Consider the following 22,304-nt stretch of genomic DNA (forward strand, 5'->3'; position numbering starts at 1 on the left):
GGGAGTGACTAGGACTCAGATCATGAACTCCTTATTGCAAAATTCAGACTTGAAGAAAGTAGGGAAAACTACTAGGTCATTCAAGTGTGACCTAAATCAAATCACTTACAGTAGAAGTGACAAATAGATTCAAGGGATTAGATCTGATAGAGTGCCTAAAGAACTATGGACAGAACTATGGACATAGGATTGTATAGGAGGTGGTGACCAAAACCATCACCAAGAAAAAGAAATGCAAAAAGGCAAAATGGTTGTCTGAGGAGGCCTTACAAAGAGCTAAGAAAAGAAGAGAAGCGAAAGGCAAAGGAGAAAAAGAAAGATACACCCATCTGAATGCAGAGTTTCAAAGAATAGCAAGGAGAGATGAGTCTTCTTAAGTGAACAATGCAAATAAAGGAAAACAATAGAATAGGAAAGACCAGCTATCTCTTCAAGAAAATTAGAGATATACCAAGGGAACATTTTATGCAAAGATGGGCACAATAAAGGACAGAAATTATGAATAAAACAGAAGCAGAAGAAATTAAGAAGAGATGACAAAACACACAGGAGAGCTGTACAAAAAAATTCTTAATGATCCGGAAAACCACGATGGTGTGATCACTCACCTAGAACCAGACATCCCGGAGTGCAAAGTCAAGCAGGCCTTAGGAAGCATTACTATGAACAAAGCTAGTGGAGGTGATGGAATTCCAGCTGAGTTATTTCAAATCCTAAAAGATGATGCTGTTAAACTGCTGCACTCAATATGCCAACAAATTTGGAAAATCCAGCAGTGGCCACAGGACTGGAAAAGGTTCATTCCAAACCCAAAGAATAAAAATGCCAAAGAATGTTCAAACTACAACACAACTGTACTCATTTCACATGTTAGCAAGGTAATGCTCAAAATCCTTCAAGCTAGGTTTCAATAGTACATGAACCTAGACCTTTCAAATGTACAAGCTGGATTTAGAAAAGGCACAGGAACCAGAGATCAAATTGCCAACATCTGCTGGATCACAGAGAAAATAAGGGAATTCCAGAAAAATATCTACTTCTGCTTTATTGACTATGCCAAAGCCTTTGACTGTGTGGGTCACAAACTGGAAAATATTAAAGAGATGGGAATACCACACCACCCTGCCTGCCTCCTAAGAAACCGGTATGTAGGTTAAGAAGCAACAGTTAGAACCAATTTCAAACTAGGAAAGGAGTACGTCAAGGCTGTATATTGTCATCCTGCTTATTTAACTTCTATGCAAAATACATCATGCGAAATGCCAGGCTGAATGAAGCTCAAGCTGTAATCAAGATGGCCAGGAGAAATATCAACAACCTCAGATATGCAAAAGACACCACCCTAATGGCAGAAAGTAAAGAAGAACTAAAGAGCCTCTTGATGAAGGTGAAAGACGAGAGTGAAAAAGCTGACTTAAAACTCAACAGTCTAAACACTAACATCATGGCATCTGGTCCCATTACTTCTTGGCAAATAAATGGGGAAAAAATTGAAACAGTGACAGACTTAATCTTTGGGGGCTCCAAAATCACTGCAGACAGTGACATCAGCCATAAAATTAAAAGATGCTTGTTCCTTGGAAGAAAAGCTATGACAAACCTAGAGAGTGTATTAAAAAGCAGAGACATTACTTTGCTGACAAAGGTCTGTATACTCAAAGCTATGGTTTTTCCAGTAATCATGTACAGATGTGAGAATTGGACCATAAAGAAGGCTAAGCACTGAAAAGTTGATGCTTTTGAACTGCGGTGTTGAAGAAGACTCTTTAGAGTCCCTAGGACAGCAAGGAGAACAAACCAGTCAATCCTAAAGGGAATCAGTCCTGAATATTCATTGGAAGGACTGAAGCTGAAGCTCCAATACTTTGGCCACCTGATATGAAGAGCTGACTTTTGGACAAGACCCTGATGCTGGGAAAGACTGAAGACAGCGAAGCGGGTGACAGAGGAGAGATGATTGGATGCTATCACTGACAACGGACCTGAGTTTGAGCAAACTCTGGGAGATGGTGAAAGACTGGGAAGCCTGGTGTGCTGCAGTACATGGGGTCACAAAGAGTCAGACATGACCGAGTGACTGAACAACAACAACAAATACTTATTAACCAACTTGTCAGAATAATCTCAGATACTAGAAGGTGTTGGCCAACTGCCATAGGCATAATAAACAAAACACTTGCTTCTCATACTCAGGGTTTTCCTAGCCACAGAATGAGATTCCTCCATTTCATTTGGTTGCAATAGACACAGATACAATTTCCTACCTGGTCTCCTATACTCCGTGCCAGGCCTTTGACCTGGCTGCCTACTCATATACACAAGACATGCTGACCAGTGTTCTCTGACATGGAAGCACAGAAATATGAGACCAGGTCACCACACTGTCCACCAGATTCCTGAGCCATAACTGCACCCCAATTTCTGAATCTAGTCTTTAGATCCTATTACCACATATTATCTTGCCCAGCTGATCTTCTGGATTGTCAAGGGAAGTTACTCTATCAAGGCTAGCCTGTGAGTGTTTGATCTCCATGCGTCCTTCTCCCAGATGTCCTGGAAACTGAGGCAGAATTTCACCCATACCTAGCTCACCCCAGGAAATTAGAAGACAGACATGCTCATTTCTCTTTTTCCTAGAAAACCCACCACAGAGTCTCTGAAGTTACCCAGGGAAGAGGCCACGTGGACTCTGAGGCCAAAGGACAGAAGTTCAGACAGTTCAGACACGGTGAGTCGTCACAGCACGATCAACCCACAACCCTCTCCTCCTTTAAAGCAGGCTAGTTAAGCCCCTTCATGTTGTCCAGTGTGATCGAATTTCATAAGCAAACAGAGAGCATGTCATACCTTCACTAAATTCAAGACGATGATGGGCGAGCCAAACCTCTGAAGCATCTGGTCAAAGTGAAGGGCAGCCACGTGGGCAAATGGATCTGCCTGATCCACTGGGAGGAAAAAACAAATAAGTACCAGAATGAAAATTATACAGTAAGAATAAAAGCAGCACAGGGTCTTGTTTCACTTTATAATGGTTATAGAAATGTAACTCAATTGATCTTCTGGTAGTTTCATGTCTCAAATTCCTCTTCAGCGCATCATTCTTCATATATTTATTGAATTTGAATGATTCTTACATTTCTGAATATAATTAATTATATTTACATATTTTAAAATATAAATAATTTTCTAGTGGCCAAAATTAAAAATGAAAGTACATAAAGCTGTTGCATAAAAAATACCAGTAGTCCTGATTCTAAATTATCTACTTTTCAGAACTAAAACTCCATGCTTTTATGAAATTTCTGTTGGCAGCAGTTTACTCTCTAATATGGGTAAAGGAGAATTACTACTGAAAAGACTGTTCCACTCACAGGTAATAGGTGGCTTAGGCATCATAGTTGAAATGTCCTGTGACCAGTATAAGGGAACTGATCCCCTAACTTGCACATAAGAAGAATAACTTCCTGCAGTAAAAGACATGACAGAAGCGTCGCAGAGCATTTGTTCAGTCTCCACTTCATTTGCAACATCACCCTGGAAAGAAAGGTGCATTTACAGGCGTTTTATATTCTCAGAATTTTTTCAGGGAAAAAAATGTCAAGTACAGAATGAAAATATAATTCCTATTCTTAGGCAATGGCACCCCACCCCAATTCCTATTCTTAGGATATTTTAAAAGAGGTAAGTGCTGATCAATATTTGATGCACATATTAAAAAAGGAAAATCATTAAGATGCAATAAAGGAAGGCAATTAAAAATAGCAGAGAATAGACGAGGGAAAAATCAAATTAATAGCTAATAATACAGATAATAGAGTACAGAGAAGGAGAGAAAAGGAAAACAATTACAAGATATTACAGGAGATTAGTAAGACCAGTGAAATATAAAAATTCAATTCTGAAGACCAAGGAGGAATGAAAGGACAAAAAGTAAGATTCAAATAAAATGCCTGATGGACACAAGAAAAAAAACCTTGAGACAGCTTTACTTATAATGTATATGAGGATTTAACAATAATTTTAGAGGCATTAATAACGTGACTGTTTAATTACCCTTGCTATATCCAAAACTACATAACAGAGCTGCAAAACTCTATTCTTGTCCAGTTGCTCAGTCGTGTCCAACGCTTTGTGACCCCAAGGACTCCAGCTCGCCAGGCTTCCCTACCCATCACCAGCTCCCGGAGCTTGCACAAACTCATGTCCATTGAGTTGGTGATGTCATCCAACCACCTCATCCTCTGTCATCCCCTTCTCCTCCTGCCTTCAATTGTTCCCAGCATCAGGGTCTTTTCCAACGAGTCACTTCTTTGCATCAGGTGGCCAACTACTAGAGTTTCAGCTTCAGCATCAGTCTTCCAATGAATATGCAGGACTGATTTCCTCTGGGATTGACTGGTTTGATCTCCTTGCAGTCCAGGGGACTCTCAAGGGTCTTCTCCAACACCACAGTTCAAAAGCATCAATTCTTCAGCACTCAGCTTTCTTTATAGTCCAACTATCACATACATACATGACTACTGAAAAAACCATAGCTTTGACTATACGGACTTTTCTTGGCAAAATAACATCTCTGTTTTTTAGCACACTATCTAGGTTTGTCATAGCTTTTCTTCCAAGGAGCAAGCATCTCTTAATTTCATGGCTGCAGTCACCATATGCAATGATTTTGGAACCCAAGAAAATAAAGTCTATCACTGTTTCCATTCTTCTCCCATCTATTTGCCATGAAGTGATGGGACCAGATGCTATGCTCTTAGTGTTTTGACTGTTAAGTTTTAAGCCAACTTTTTCACTCTCCTCTTTCACTTTCATCAAGAGGCTCTTTAATTCCTCTTTGCTTTCTGCCATAAGGGTGGTGTCATATGCATATCTGTGGTTATTGATATTTCTCCCACAATCTTGATTTCAGCTTGTGCTTCATCCAGCCCGGCATTTTGCATGATATACTCTGCATATAAGTTAAATAAGCAGGGTGACAATATACAGCTTTGATGTACTCCTTTCCCAATTTGGAATCAGTCCATTGTTCCATATCCAGTTCTAACTGTTGCTTCTTGACCTGAATACAGGTTTCATAGGAGGCAGGTAAAGAGGTCTGGTATTCCCATCTCTTTAACAATTTTCCACAGTTTGTTGTGATTCACACAAAGGCTTGAGCATAGTCAATGAAGCCGAAATAGATGTTTTCCTGGAATTCTCTTGCTTTTTCTATGATCCAAAGCCTTTTCTAAATCCAGCTTGAACATCCGGAAGTTCTTAGTTCATGTACTGTTGAAGCCTTGCTTGGAGCATTTTGAGCATTACTTTGCTAGCGTGTGAAATGAGTGCAATTGTACAGCAGTTTGAACGTTCTTTGGCATTGGGATGAAAACTGATCTTTTTCAGTCCTGGGGCCACCGCTGAGTTTTCCTAATTTCTGACATATTGAGTGCGGCACTTTAACAGCATCATCTTTTAGGATTTGAAATAACTCAGCTGGAATTCCATCACCTTCACTAATTTTGTTCATCGTAATGCTTCTTAAGGCATACTTGACTTCACACTCTGATGTCTGGCTCTAGGTGAGTGATCACACCACTGTGGTTTTCTGGGTCACTAAGACCTCTTTTGGAGAATGGCAACCCACTCCAATACTCTTGCCTGGAAAATCCCATGGATGGAGGAGCCTGGTGGGCTGCAGTCCATGGGGTCACGAAGAGTCAGACACTTACTGAGCAACTTCACTTTCACTTTTCACTCTCATGCATTGGAGAAGGAAATGGCAACCCACTCCAGTGTTCTTGCCTGGAGAATCCCAGGGATGGCAGAGCTTGGTAGGCTGCCATCTACGGGGTCACACAGAGTCAGACACGACAGAAGTGACTTAGCAGCAGCAGCAGCAGCAAGACCTCTTTTGTATAGTTCTTCTGTGTATTATTGCCACCTCTTCTTAATGTCTTCTGCTTCTGTTAGGTTCTTACCGTTTCTGTCCTTTATTGTGCCTATCTTTGCATGAAATGCTCCCTTCGTATCTCTAATTTTCTTGAAGAGATCTCTAGTTTTCCCCATTCTATTGTTTTCCTCTATTTCTTTGCATCGTTCACTTATGAAGGCTTTCTTATTTCTCCTTGCTATTCTTTGGAACTCTGCATTCAGATGGGTACATCTTTTTTTCTTAAAGCGACAGTTATATCTATTTTCATTGTTGATATGATTTTAAGAACGAATGTTGCTATATTAAGGCAGGATCAAAACCCAATGTCTCACCCAGTCTATCTACTCGATCACACATCAGTGTAAGACTCCAGTTGTCTGTTGCAGAGAGAGACGAAACACTCAAAGCACGCTACATGACCAAAGGCAGAACAGATGAATATGTTGTTTTTTTCCTAGGGATGAGCGGAAGGAGTCTGTCTTGAGCCAAACTAAAGCAGAGGGAAGCGGGTAAAGGGTTTCCAGGCCTTGCTTTACTCAATTTTCTCATCAAGGATGCTTTTCCAAAGAGCGCTCCCCTCCATTTATTCCTTGGGTGGAGATGCTTTGCTATTTTAGTCTCTCCACTAAATATGTACTGCATTTTAAAATCTATTACAGAAATGGCTCATCCTCTGAAACATTAGACATTTTATAACTCCCTAAGGCACTGCATAACGCTAAGATAGCTGATTTTTCAGAACATCTATACATTAGTCATATTCCTCACAAGTTTCAGAGGCTCTAGAGAATTCATTATTCTCTTGATAATGTCCCAAACTGAGATATTCCACTTTCTAAAATTCCGCTTTGCTTTATCTGTCACCAGAGCTGAAATAAAAAGTTAAATTGCCAGCAGGAATCTTACCTCACAGTTTGCACCTCTTTTGAGAAAACGGGTCCCAGCGAACTTACTGGATCTTCTAGCTATTAAAGTGACATACACAGGTCGTCCATAGATCAACAGCTCTTAGAAATCTAGTTAAAGCTGTTTAGCGCTCATGACCACCACACCCAACCAAGAGAATCATTCTATGTTAAATATATTTTGTTCAGTAGATTAAAGAACACCAAAAAGCTTCACCCAAGAAATGGAACAGCACTGGGTCTAACTGCTCTTTTGAAGTATGAAGGTATTAAGGTAAAACCAAACCTTACTAAAGAGTGGTTTCCATGAATTTCAGAGGAAATGGTAACCGGATGTAGGGTTATTGGTCAAGGGAAGACCTGTGGTCCCTCCTTGCAGCCAGGTAAGAATGTAAAAGGTACAATTAATCCTTCTTCATTCTTCAGAGACCATACACCTATCAAAGTGACCACCTCTCCATTAACAGGGTGTTTAAATTATGAAGCAATAGCTAATTCTGAGGGAATGGAGTTAGCATAGTACTGTGAGAGCACCCAAATTTGTCACCTAACTGCAAAACTGAACACTGGGAACTGTATAACCAAAATAAAGTTTCAATTAATATTGTCACCTTAGTTAACTTTCTGAACCTCAGTTTCATCTTCTGTAAAATGGTGTAAGTGCAAAAAAAAAAAGTAACCAATTTTATTAGGTGGTTGGGAAGACTGGGTTTGGTAATGTGCGCCTGGCTTGTAGCAAACATTCAATGAATAGCAATGACTGTTACCATCATATACATTCCAGAATTCATTAAATGCTTGTTAACTGGGAGACTGGATTCATCATTTCAACTAATGAGCTTTAAAATTATAATCTATGGTGCTATTTACTACTTTAAAGAAACAACCATTTATTGTACTTAATACATGCCAGGTCTGAGTTAGCTCTTGAGAAATAAAAGACAGTTTAGAATTACTTTTTAGAAACTGCCCTTAGAAACTGTAGCAGCTTCTCTTTTTTTTTTTTTTTTTTGGATCTGCAGTGGTTTTATTTTATTTTTTTTTAATGAAGGTGGTAGAAACTGTGTGTTTTTTCCAGTTTAATTCTACTTTTGGAAAAATATATAGTAATTTGGGGCCAAATCTCATTATTCGGTGAATGATCAAGCAGATAATACCACTCACTGGTTGAAAATGAGTATAAGGTAATGAGCCATTTTACGTGTAACACGTAAATCTCACCAAATTCATTCCAAAAGTCCTCTGCATCTTCATCTAGCCTCTCCTCACCCTCACTTGCCACAAAGGAAGCAAAACAGGTCCTCTCCAAGGCCAACCTCTCCAACTCTACCCTTTGACTCCCTGACTCCACTCCTGTCAATGTTCTGGTGCAAGAAAGCACATTATTGGTTTATCACATTCACCCATTCAGTGGTCTCAAGACAACCACTCCTTTGAAGTGTTCACTCTAGGTTTTTAACAAACCTAAGACACAAGGAAGAATGTCAACCAGAAAGCATGCTAGGTGCACAAATGTTCTTCAGGATCTCTAAAAGGGGCAGGAAAAAACTTAACACCACTTCTAAAAAGTAGACATTGCCTTCTTAAGCCTCATAAGAACACATTCACTATACCTAGAAATCAAATAAAACAACAAATGATATTTATAAGATTGATTTACCAGCTTAATACCAAGCTCAACCTATGTCTATTTAATCTATTATGACTCTTCTCAATCCAGATCTTCATTACATTATGCCTGAACCACTGCAATCTTGTCCTAATGCATGTCCCTTGGTCTAGGGTGGATCAGATGGTAAAGAATCTACCAGCAATGCAGGAGACCCAGGTTTGATCCCTGGGTTGGGAAGATACCCTGCAGGAGGAAATGGCAATCCAGTCCAGTCTTGCCTGGAGAATTCCATGGACAGAGGAGCCTGGAGGGTTACAGTTCACAGGGTCACAAATAGTGGGACATTATGGAGTGACCAACACACTTTGAAAATGGTTACCCACCCAAGCTTCCTAAGTACTAATTTGTATGTTACCATTTGAAAAAAACTTTCAAAAATTCTAGCACCAAACCGAAAGTCCTTCATCCGACCATCAAAGTAATCTGGTGACTGGCAGTCTGACTCCTCCCTAACCCATCTCCTTTCCACCCCATTGCGCCTCCCAGGCATTGTATACACAAACCACAAGTACACTCCCATAAACTTTTCCACCTCTACACTCACGATGCTTCCCCAGCCCACAGTCTCACTGCTGAGGCCTGCTTCTTGATCAAGTCAAGCCAAGTTCAACTCTTCCTATGAGCCTGGCCCCATCCTCCCCTCCGGTTAGCGATTCTGCTCCTGCTCTTAGGTAAGAATGACACTTACTACCCACAGCACTTTCTGTGCCCAGAACATTTTCTTCCTTGTTATTTACCTGTCTGTAGACATAATAGATCTGCATTCCTTTGTATTTCAACCACACAGAATGCATAACTGTAATCTATCTGCAGGATGCACAGATAATTATAATGATCGTATAATTCACATACAGCTTTCTACAAATGTTATAGCATAAATTTAATAATATCTTAATGCTTTAAAAAAGGATACTTGACTGCCCACAGAATCCATGAATAATGTATAGCAGCCAGTCACGATGGACAGTATTTTTAATTATATCTAGAAGTTCGCCGTTCCACACGTACTTCATGTAAGGCTCACTAGAGATCCCAAATACACCTGAAAAAATAAGAGTTGGTATCAGGAAGATAAGGAAATTGGTTGACATTCAATTCATTTTTAAGCTCTTAAACTTTCGTTTTTTAATTTCAAAATGTCTGATAAATCTCACTGCTGTTTTCAGTGGATATAACTCATCTCATTGCCCAGAACACTGTGCTGATCCTGTACAAAGTTAAAGAAAAAACACATTTTTCTGATCTATGAGAGTTTTGAACCTAGAGAAAAGCAAGCAACTGGGAAATTAAGGACACACGTACAAATACATGAATGAGGCTGACAGACAGCAGGAGCAGTGACTAGGAGCATGGCTCTGGTGTCACAGAGCTGGGTCCACATCAGAGCTCTGCCTCGCCAGCAGGGTGACAGGTGTGACCAAGAGGGTCACTTATTTCAGTGCCCCGTTTGCTCTTGCATGCCCCTTTCATGTGATTGTTGTAAAGGCAAGTTGATAATGCACATGAAATGCTCAGAACAAGTCTTGTGTCTTACTCATAATTCCATAAGTGGTAGTTATTACATCAAGCTTTTTTGATATGACAAAATTAATTTCATCAAGCATCATTTCAGGATATCCAGATAAATTTACTAAATATCAGTAAGTTTTACAAAACTTATATAAAGTACAAAATAAGAAATAAGTATAAAAGTAATGGCTTAAAAGATTGTAACAGTTCTGCTTAGAGACAATCAATACTATTTTTCTTCTCAAAACATGTATGTTAAGAGTGTTTATATATACTCTGACAAATACCCTTTGGTTTTATTTATAAAAAGTAAGCCTTCTCTGCCCCTTCAATGACATTACATTGAGTGTGAATAATGGAAAGGAGTCCTGTCTTTGTCACTTACCAGCTCTGTGACCTTTGGCAAGTTACATAACATCTCAGAACCTCAATTTTCTAAACTGTAAAATGATGATACCACTCACCTCAGAGATATAATCCAGATTAAAAAAACATATAATATATGCAAAATGACTAACATGCTGCCTGACACGTTAGAGACTTTTTAAAAAATGTATTATTTTCCTTTTCTACCTACGCAGACAACTTTTGCCCTCACTTTCTCTTTCCTATCAGTTTCTCCCTGTGTAGTAGAATAATGCGTCCCTTCCCCACAGAAAAATATCTATGTTCTAATCACCAGAGCCCATGAGTAAGTTATGTCATGTGGCAAGGAGAAATTAAAGCTGCAGATGGAATTAAGGTTGCTAATTAAGATGGGCAGACTATTCTGAATTGTCCAAGAGGGCCCACTGTAATCACGTGGGCATTGTGCGTGAAAGAGGGGAATGGGAGTGAGAGTGTCAGAGTGACGTCATGTGAGCAATCCTCGGCCAGCCACTGCTGGCTCTGAAGATGGAAAGGGCAAGGAAATGGCTTTTTCCTTAGGGTCTCAAGAAAGAAATGCAGCCTTACCAACACTCTAACTCTAGCCCACCAAGATCTCTTCTGGACTTTTGACTTCTGTAGGATAATAAATGTGTATAGTTTTAAGTCACTTAATTTGTGGAAATTTCTTACGGCAGTCATAAAAACCTAATACACAGTTTATTCATATCTATCAAGCAGAACTGCTCGAGCGATAGTAAAAAGTTAGGTAGCTTTTGGAGTCTTAATTCAGATCTCAGTACAGATATTCAGATTCGCATGGGAGATGACACACACTGCATACTTACTAATGCTTTTAGCTTTTCTATCACTAAGCACAATATTTAGAAGAAATGATGTGACAAATACTCAGGTACACATTATCTTACCCTCCACCTGCCTCGAGTGGCACAGATCACAATTCAGATGAACCACAGCAAATTTCTGTGATCTAGATGTTTTGGGGTAGGGAGGGTGCACAGGGTTTTGCTTTAGCTCAAGTGACAGTCAATCTAATAAATGAACAAGAGTCAAAGGCAATGAACAGAGATGGCATTCAGTTGAAGTAAGTCTCAGTCTTCTTAGAGTGGACCAGAACTTCTGGCAAAAGGCTAACAGAGCACAGCCTCTTCCTGAGTGTCCTGCAAGGACAAACCTTCTGGAACTTACCTTCGACCTCTGCACCCACATCTTCATCGCTGTCACAGAAGTGGCACTGAGGAAGGGACCCAAAGACACTACTGACTTTTCGTTTCCACAGTAAGGCCAATTCAGCTAAACTGTCTTAACTTTACGTTTGAAGCAATGCCTTCACAACATTCACTCTGGCAATGTCTCTGGCCTTAGAGTGCTAGACCAATCCCTAAATCTAGAGATAAAGGTATCCATTCTGCTGTGTGGCTGGTCAGTCCCAGATCCCCAGGGTCACCCTAGACCAGTCACACACAGGTCCTGCAGTAACCCCACAACAGTCCTGACAGAAGCAGGCTGTGGAAGGGACAGGTGGGTCAAACTGAGACCAATCATGTCAGAACAGCCTCTGACCTTCTGCAAGGGTTCCTCTGGACACTGGCCTTGTGATCTTAACCTCTAGGTCTCGGCCTCCTACTTATCATGTATTTATTTGAAAGCAGCATTACACCTCCTGAGTAGCTTTTTATGAGGACTAGAGATATGATACATAAATGTCTAGGCTGCAACAGGAAACCCAGGGTAACTTTTTTCTACAATTCAAGTTATACACAATTGGTCTCTATAAAGAAAAATAGGTGGTGGTGTGTATTCTTCAATATTTAAAAAGAAAATTCTCCAGCCAAAGACTAAAGTTGAATGAATTCCATAAAAGGTGCATAAAATTTTGCTAGAAAACATCAGCATACAATTTTCTGCCTTGCCCACAAATGAAATCAATTTGGTGATACATGATCTCTGGACTTCCCTGGTAGCTCAGGCAGTAAACAATCTGTCTGCAATGCAGGAGACCCAGGTTCAATTCCTGGGTCGGGAAGATCCCCTGGAGAAGGAAATGACAAGCCACTCAGGTATTCTTGCCTGGAGAATCCCATGGACAGAGGAGCCTGGCAGACTTAGCGACTAAACCACCACCATGATCTCTATAAAAATGAATTCATTTATATGAATTCATATATCTGAAGCAACTTCATGAAAAGACAAAGAACAAATAAGAAAGGAGAAATATGAAGGAAATGTGAGTGAATTTAATGAGATGCCATTTCATAGATGTCACATTAACATATATTGGATGTGCTGAAAACCACCTACCGTTTCCACCCTGTGTAATCAATCCTTCATCTTCAAAGATGTCGAAACTTTCCTGGCGAGTCTGGGTGGTTTCTGACTTTAACATCTCCAGGGGCATTCGCAAGACTGTGAGATTATACTGAAGTGAGTGGGACAAATCATAGCTATAACTGAGAAGAGAAAGCTTAATAAGAATTAGAAAAGCAAAACATATTTCATAATCTTGGCTCCCAGAAGGAATTAAAACCTATGAACTAAATTAGTTAGCACCTAATTATGAACTGAATTAGTTAGCACCAACAACAGAAGCGATGTTGTTCAAATAAGCACCTTAAACATAGTAAATCATGAATATAATTGGAAATTTAAAAATCATTACACGACTTAGGCATTTGCATAACTAGAAATACACAATAAAATGTTAGTAACCTACATTCACTGATTTGCATATGCACTTTGTGCTTCACACTGAAATTAATCTAACTTCATAGTTTTGTATAACAAAGTCACACTTTTATATTTATCTAAATGGACTATTAAAAATGCTATAATATCCACTCTAATAGTATTATACAAGGTCTGTACTCTAGTTTACCTGAATGAAAATAATTATATTAATTACTAAAGGTGGCACCATAATTTATTTAGTAATAAAATAAGAATAAGTGAATAACACAAGCCACTAGAGTGATACATGTTTGAGAAGCATGTCATTAAAAAAATTATAAGTCTGTGCAAATAAAATTTGCACAAAATCAACTTTTATAAGTATCTTAAGCTATATATTTTTAGCACAGAATTTCAGACAGTATCTAGAATTTCTTAAGTTATACAAATTTGAAAGTATTCTAGTCATACTTTAAAATGGTTACAACTTCAGATTCTCACACATTATTATTTCTTCTTTAGTTTATTAATATAATTTGAAATTGATTTTTATTTAATCTGTTAAATTTAAATCTACCACATTTTCTTGATAGAGCCATTAATTTTATTAGCATCTGATCTCAGAGAGATAAAAACTGTATTAAGAAGTTGGTTTCTCAATCCCATATGCAAGAGCATAAAAAAACCTTTGCAATAAATTTAACCAAAGAGGTAAAAGATCTATATACTGAAAATTATAAGACATGAATAAAATAAACGAATAAGACACAAATAAATGGAAAGGTATCCAGTGTTCATGGAGTGAGTGAAAGTCGCTCAGTCGTGTTCAACTCTTTGTGACCCCATGGACTATATAGTCCATGGAATTCTCCAGGCCAGAATACTAGATTGGGTAGCCTTTCCCTTCTCCAGGGGATCTTCCCAAGCCAGGGATCAAACTGAGATCTCCCACATTGCAGACAGATTCTTTACTAGCTGAGCCATAAGAGAAACCCAGTGTTCATGAAACAGAAGAATACTGTGTAAATAACCATACTACCCAAAGCCATCTACAGATTCAATACAATCTGTATCAAAATTCCAATTACATTTTCCACAGGAATAGAAAAAAACAATTCTAAAATTTGTATGGAACCACAGAAGACTCCTAACAGTCAAAGCACTCTTAAGAAACAAGAACAAAAAGCTGGAGGTATCAAACTACATCACAAAGTTACAGCATCAAAACAGCATGTTACAAGATAAAAAAGACACCTAGACCAATTGGAGAAGGAAATGGCAACCCACTCCAGTGTTCTTGCCTGGGAATCCCAGGGACGAGGGAGCCTGGTGGGCTGCCGTCTATGGGGTCGCACAGAGTCGGACACGACTGAAGTGACTTAGCAGCAGACCAATGGAACAGAATTGAGAGCCTGAAATAAAACCACTCGGATACAGTCAACTAAAAATTTGACCAGGCAGCCAAAAAGATGAATGGAGAAAGGATGGGCTTCCCTGGTGGCTCAGACAGTAAAGAATCTACCTGCAATACAATGCAGGAGACCCAGGTTTGATCCCCGGGTTGGAAAGATCCCCTGGAGAAGGGAATGGCCACCTGTTCCAGTATTCTTGCCTGGAGAATTCCATGCACAGTGTAGTTTGGCGGGCTACAGTCCATGGGGTCTCAATGAGTTGGACATGACTGAGCGACTGACAACCCCTTTTCCAAAAGACAAATGGAGAAAGGATAGGCTCTTCAATAAATGTGTTAGGAAAACTGGACAACCACCTGCAGAAGAATGAAACTGGACCCCTGTCTTACACCACTCACAAAAATCCACTCAAAATGGATTAAAGACTTAAATGTAAGACCTGAAACTATAAACAAATAAAAGAAAACACAGGGAAAAGCTCCTTGACATTGGTCTTCACAAATATTATTTTTGGACATGATACCAAAAGTGCAAGCAACAAAAGCAAAAACAAACAAATGAAACATCAAAATAAAACGCTTTGCACAGAGAAAGAGTGAGTGAGAAAATAAAGAGGCGACTTTTTGAATGGGAGGAAATATTCGCAAACCACCTAACTGTTAATGGGTTGACAGCCAAAATACATAAGGAACTCATACAACTCAACAACAAACAAATAATCCAATTTTAAAATGGGCAAACGACTTGAATAGACATTTCCCCAAAGAAGACACACAAATGGCCAATAAATGCATGAAAAGATGCTCACCATCACATTGGGAAATGCAAATCAAGACAACAATGAGATATCACTTCATACCTATTAGAATGGCTATTATTAAAACAAGAAACGGCAGGGTTGGCAAGGATGTGGAGAAAAGAGAACTCTTTGCACTGCTGGTGGGAACATAAATTGGTGCAGCCATTATGGAAAATAAAATAGCAGTTCCTTAAAAATTAAAAGCAGAACTACCATTGGATCCAGAAATCCCATTTCTGGTTATATATCCAAAAGAAAAAAGATCACCATCTCAAAGAGCTATCTGCACCCCCATGCTCACTGTAGAATTAATCAAAATACCCAGATGAGGCAACAACCACAAATGAACACATTAATAAATTAACAAAGGAACAGATAAATAAAATATAGGGTATATAAAAAAAAATGGTAGTTGCCAGTGGCTGGGGGAAATGGAGAACTATCAGTCAAAGAGTACAAACTCTTAGCCATAAGATAAATAAGATCTGGTTATCTAACATACAGCATGGTAACTGTAATTACACCCATGGCAGATTCATGTTGATGTATGGCAAAACCAATACAATATTGTAAAGTAATTAGCCTTCAATTAAAATAAATAAATTTAAAACAAAACAAAACAAAAAAAAGAATGAAAAAAAAACAACAACACTGAATTATGTGCTTTGAAATGTGTTAAGGCGGTAAATCAAGTGTTATCAGTACACACACACAAAAATCACAACTGTGTGATGGGATGAAGGTGTTAACTAACACTGTGGTAATCATTCTGTGATACATCCATGTATCTAGTCATCACATTGTACGACTTAAACTTACAGATGTCAGTAATATCTCAATAAAGCTGGGGGCAGGGTGAGAAACTGGGCTTTTACTTTTAACAATCAACTTCTCCTATTTAAAACAACTGATTTATCCTAGCTGAATCTTAATGTAATACAACCTTTTTTAAAGTCTTTAACCTCGTATTTTTTACTTATGGGATAACTTGATAAGAACTCAGTAGGAGAATGCAGATGAACTTGAAAACCATGAAGGAGAAATCCCTTCTAACAGCTGAGCTCCACTGAGCTTCAGTAATACCTCAGAGACTATAAACAATTAAGCAATAATGGCTGGAAAGCAAATGATGGAGACAAATACAATGGAAATATACTTTCAATAAACATTCGTGGAAGTGAAAATTATTTCTTTAGAAGCCCTTCACTATACTATTGCTAAATTAATTAACTTTCTTCAGTTTCACATCATGAAGACATAATCCACTCTACATAGTAAACGTTTTTATTTCATAAATAAATAAATAAATGGTTAACTATATTAAGAGTTTAAAAATAAATTTAAAATAATGCAAAGCACCCTAACAGTACATAATGCCAACGGCTACAACACTCTGGGTCCTCTTAGTCCTACGACCCAAGTCCACTGATTGCGATTTTGTGTTCTACATTTTACCTTGGATGTTTTAAGTGACAGAATTCTCCATGCAGCACAATAACTTGCTATATACCTGGCCTACATATTGGTCACTTCAGTGATGGTATAACACTCTCCCAGGATGCTCTGCCATAATTTATTGCTTATTTTTCAATTCACCATATTTGGGTTGTCCCTGCATTGGTTGGTTTGCTTGTTTGGGCCACGATAGAGACGCTATCTGTAAAGCTGGTGCCTTTACAAACAGGGACTAATATTTTCCCTCCTGATTTATTTTCTTCAGATATATTTTCATACATACTTGATGCTACATTCCTCCCCAGGAAAATCATTAATTTACAAAGCCAACAACAATATGTTGGTACTGCAAAAGTTCTCCCTATTTTGAGTTTATTTTTACCTTTTACTAGGCTGTTAACTGAAAACTGTGAAACGGTTACAACTCTACATACAGACTTTTAAAAAATTTATTTATTTTAATTGGAGGATAATTACTTTACAATATTGCGATGCTTCTTGCCATACATTGACATGAGTCAACCACAGGTATACATGTGTCCCCCTCAACCCTGAGTCCCCCTCCCACCTCCCTGTATATAGACAATGCAGATTTAATTTTTGTAATTCAAAATCACAAAATAAGCCATTACAGTGTATTGAGTAGAGATCCCTGTGCTATACAGTAAGTCCTTATTAGTTGTCTATTTTACATATAATAGGGTGTGTATGTCAATTCCAATCCCCCAATTTATTCCTCTCCTCACTTAACCTTAGCAATATAAGTTTGTTTTCTATATCTATGACCAATTCTTTGTAATGGCCTATATGGGAAAAGAATCTTAAAAAAAAACAGAGTAGATACACATATCCCTTCCCCCATACAGCTGACTCATGCTGTTGTACAGCAGAAACTAACACAATATTGTAGATCAACTATACTCCAATAAAAATTTTTTAAAATTTGCAGAAATAGACATGATTTTCAATATTTATTTTGTTAATGTTTTACAGTTTGGCCCTTAATTAATTCAACAACTGTGTGTTTATCTGCTAATCTTTAGATTTAGTACCTTGTGACATTTTCTATTTGGTGTACTAGATGAAAGTATATTTGAGAACTGGCAATAAAATTATTAATAGAGTGCTTCTTGCCAGTCCTACAGGAGTAAGTAATTTAATTTCTTCAATCTTTAATTTGTTCTTATGTAAAAAATAAAAGATCAGTGTATAATTTTAAATTATTATTGCCACTCTCATTTGAATAAAGGATGCAGGAATTTTAAATTTTCCTGTTTCAGAGATAATGATAATATTGAAAACTTCAGAAGTATAAATATCTTCAAACTCAAAAAAAATTACAAAATAAAAGTATTTCTTTAAAATCATAATGAAAAGATGATTGTTCATAGTAAGAATAATTACCATTTAATTTATCCATTCAAAATTTCAAAAATTAGATTTTTTAAAGGAGGAATACTTGTATTTATATTATTTCAGATGAAAAGATTTGGCTATTTTTTTAAAAAAGAATAATCAAAGTACTACTGTGTCCTCTGATTCTCTTTTTACCCTGTAGGAAATAATATAAACATTTAAGAGACTGACAGGAGTAAAACTAAGCTCAAACTTACCTAAAGTAAAAATTGCTGGATAGGTCCACATTTTGGAATATTCGTAGATACCTTAAAAAAATGATTACTATAGTTAACAATATGATGACTACAGTTACCGCTGCTATGATATATATGAAAGTTAAGAGAGTAGATCCTAAAAGTTCTCATCACAGGAAAAAAAATGTTCTTTTTATTGTGTCTTTATGAGATGATGGATGCTAACTACACCTATCGTGGTCATCATTTCACAATATACATACGTCAAATCATTATGCTGAACACCTTAAACTTGCACAGTGGTATATGTCAATTTTATCTCAATAAAACTGGGAAAAAATGACAGAAAACTACATGAAATAATTTTTTTCAGTTAGTATAAGACAAAATTCAACTTTATCTGCTAAACTCTTACTCTTGTCTGAAACAAAATTATTTTTTTACCCCACTTCCAAACATCAAAGATAGTGTCACAAAGTTCCAGAAAACCACTATCTAAGAAGGTTTTAAGCAAGAAAACCACCTCACCTTTAAATTCTGGTTCATGTTCTAGAACAACACTATAAAGGTACAAAGTGTAATTAAAACCTAAGCTGCTATCTTCCCTAAAAATTCAAACATGCCTAACTTTGTTCCATTTTGAGTCTTTATAATATCAAACCAATTCTAGCATTTTCTCTATCAATGTATTATTTATTAACAGTCTTTCCCCATACGCCCAAGTTTCCAGTCATTTCCCCAAAAAACTTTTTGAAGCTTTCAAATGCATAGAAAAATTAGGGGTGCGGGGAAATAGTATAATGAATAGCAGTATGTCCTTCACCTGAATTCACTGTTAAATATTTCTCCTTATACATACATACATTCTCTGTCTTTAAATACACAAGTACATTTTATTTTTCTAAACCATTTACAGTAAGAAGCAGATATGATGACAGTCCTAAAATTATATATCTTAATATTACGCAACTACTATGAACAAGGATAATCTCCTAAATAACCACAATGTCACTATACACTCAAAATTTAACACTGATCCGATACTTCTAGTATATAGTTCATATAAAACCATTCCAGTGAAGTCCTTTAAAGCTCTGTGCCTGTGTGTGTACACATTGTGCACATATTTTAACCCAGGATCCAACAGAAATTCAAGTGCTGCACTTTGTCATGTTTATTCTAAAATCTTACTCTCTGGCTCTTCCTGTATTTCACGACACTGACATTCCTGAAGGGTCTGGGCCAGTTGTCTTACAGAAAGTCCCACATATGGATTTGTCTGATTATTTTCCTCATGCTTAGATCCAATTTAAATATTTTTATCATGCTTAGATTCAATTTAAATATTTTTAGTAAGAAAACTACACAGGCTAGTGGTGTCCTTCCCACTGCTTCATATTAAGAGGCAAATAATGTCCGTTTTGTCTCATTATTGGTGATGCCAAGTTTGATCATTTGGTTAAGTGTGTTTATCATTTTTTTCTCTTTGTAAATAATAAAAATATTCATGAAGTACAGTATGTTGAGACATTCATGAAGTACAGTATGTCAACAATAACCTCTCATCTAATGGTTTTAGCAGCCATTATTGATTCTTGCCCAAATCAATTATCATAATGCAGGGTCTTCAATAGCGCCTGAACAAAAGCTGTAGCATTCTGAGCCTGTATTTACATTTTAACATTTATAATCTATCGACTATATTTTGATTTTCAATTGGTCTACAGATACAAAAACAGCAGTTACTGTCAGTACATACCTAGCTTCATCAGGATGACTAATCCGCACAGAATCATTGGGTATATAGATCATATTTGTATCTTCAATCTTATATACTGCATGACCGCCAATATCTGCCATCTTCCTCCTTTTGGTTATTAACACAATATAATAGCCTTCTAAAAACCTGACGAAACCTACACAACAACAACAACAAAACAGAAAGATAAATACATCTCCTAAACTTAGCAATGCTTTCAGATACATATTTAAAAGGCTAAAAGACTTTGACATATTTCCTGCTTTATTATTTCTCTGATTTACAGCCATACAAATTTTCAGCTGTTTTAGAATTATTCTCTAGAAATATTTATCTCACTTAAAAATACTACTCTGAACAATTTGATTATAAGAAGACCATACGTGTTAAGGTTCAGTAACGCTAAAATCCCAACTACACACTAGTTACCATACAGTCTTGGTTAAAAATGTTCTGGCTCCCAGAACTTTTGCTTTGGGAGTTAAAATGAATTCTCTCGGTGGTTGGGGGGAGGGAGAGGGGCACACTTCTTTTTTTTTTTTTATTGTCACCCTGCTTATTTAATTTTATTTTATTTTTAAACTTTACAATATTGTATTGGTTTTGCCAAATATCGAAATGAATCCGTCACAGGTATACACGTGTTCCCCATCCTGAACCCTCCTCCCTCCCCATACCATCCCTCTGGGTCATCCCAGTGCACCAGCCCCAAGCATCCAGTATCGTGCATCAAACCTGGACTGGCGACTCGTTTCATATATGATATTACACGTATTTTAATGCCATTCTCCCATATCATCCCACCCTCTCCCTCTCCCAGAGAGTCCAAAAGTCTGTTCTATACATCAGTGTCTCTTTTGCTGTCTCGTATACAGGATTATTGTTACCATCTTTCTAAACTCCATATATATGCGTTAGTACACCATATTGGTGAACCGGCTATGTGAGGAGCTCAGCAGACCCTCTCCCCAGTGACTGGTGAAAATTATAAAAACAAAACACTGAGAGTTTCTGGAAATTCTCCTAATGGCATACAGCAAATGGAGAAACATTAATTCAAAACAATCTACCAGATCTTGGAAAGATCAGCCAGTCTGTGGCATCCGAACCATAGCTTGCTTCCTTCCCTATCCCCTTCTCCCAATTCAGTGTAACGGGTGTCTACTTCCCAACAGGTGTCCCCAAAGACAGTACCCGCTCTCCCCTCCCCAGCTCTCAGTCTAGGGCCCTGGTTTCTGCTCAGGAGGTGCAGGCCACCAGCGTTTCTCATCCCCTCCAGCTCTGTGCTACAAATTCTTTATTCCAGGCAAGCACACCTGACACCAGGGGCTCCTTTCTTCTACTGGCTCTTACTTGTAGAGTGAGGCTCTACCCCAGTACAGATACCGGATCCCGTCACCCCAGCTCACTCACTGCGGGAGTCAGATAATGGTCACACACAGTTGACTTCCTGCCAGAAACAACGGAGGCCAGAAGGCTGTGGGGCAACTTATTCAAAGCACTGAAAGAAAAACTCAGCCAAGGCTCTTACACATACAGCCTAATGTTTTTTCAAAACTAACTTTCCTGTGTGTGCGTGTGGGAGTCCCACTTGCACTTGCCCTCTCTCTCTCTCTCTCCGAGTGTTGCACTCTATAAAGTCTGAGCTAGAATCTTGGGGCTATAAATTTTTGCTCTAGAATTGGCAAATACCCATAGTCTCTGCCGTGTTATTCTTAGTTGAGATTAGTAATTGAACGTATTAATGTAAATGAGCCAAAATACTTAACTGAAAGATACCATAAGGATTTTAATGAACCACGTTGCTGCTGCTGCTGCTGCTAAGTCGCTTCAGTCGTGTCCGACTCAGTGTGACCCCATAGACGGCAGCCCACCAGGCTCCCCCATCCCTGGGATCCTCCAGGCAAGAACACTGAAGTGGGTTACCATTTCCTTCTCCAATGCATGAAAGTGAAAAGTGAAAGTGAAATCACTCAGTTGTGTCCGACTCCTAGCGACCCCATGGACTGCAGCCTACCAGGCTCCTCCGCGCATGGGATTTTCCAGGCAAGAGTACTGGAGTGGGGTGCCATTGCCTTCTCCAAATGAACCACGTTACTGCTATTAAAATATTTTGGAGAGCCACAAAGTGCATTTTTTTAAAATGTTCATTTGTGCTCCTCCCCACTAGAGGGAAATGGCAACACACTCCCCAGTATTATGGAGAATTCCACAGATATAGGAGCCTGGT

The 22,304-nt window shown here is 38.1% G+C and overlaps 1 protein-coding gene across 3 annotated transcripts in view; it reads right to left on the reverse strand.

The window, feature by feature from the left end:
- Nucleotides 1-22,304, reverse strand: part of FIG4 (FIG4 phosphoinositide 5-phosphatase) — a 172,298-nt gene that overhangs the window by 95,406 nt on the left and 54,588 nt on the right. For all 3 annotated transcript variants that reach the window (XM_061427579.1, XM_061427580.1, XM_061427581.1), the window contains 7 exons: nucleotides 20,075-20,231; nucleotides 18,337-18,387; nucleotides 12,692-12,840; nucleotides 9,408-9,536; nucleotides 6,824-6,924; nucleotides 3,372-3,534; nucleotides 2,848-2,945 (listed from right to left, as the gene is read on the reverse strand). In XM_061427579.1, the coding sequence (XP_061283563.1) occupies nucleotides 2,848-2,945; nucleotides 3,372-3,534; nucleotides 6,824-6,924; nucleotides 9,408-9,536; nucleotides 12,692-12,840; nucleotides 18,337-18,387; nucleotides 20,075-20,231 (848 nt within the window). The remainder of the gene's footprint in view (nucleotides 1-2,847; nucleotides 2,946-3,371; nucleotides 3,535-6,823; nucleotides 6,925-9,407; nucleotides 9,537-12,691; nucleotides 12,841-18,336; nucleotides 18,388-20,074; nucleotides 20,232-22,304) is intronic.

The sequence above is a fragment of the Bos javanicus genome, chromosome 9 (assembly GCF_032452875.1).
Source record: "Bos javanicus breed banteng chromosome 9, ARS-OSU_banteng_1.0, whole genome shotgun sequence".
In the NCBI taxonomy this organism is placed as follows: Eukaryota; Metazoa; Chordata; class Mammalia; order Artiodactyla; family Bovidae; genus Bos; species Bos javanicus.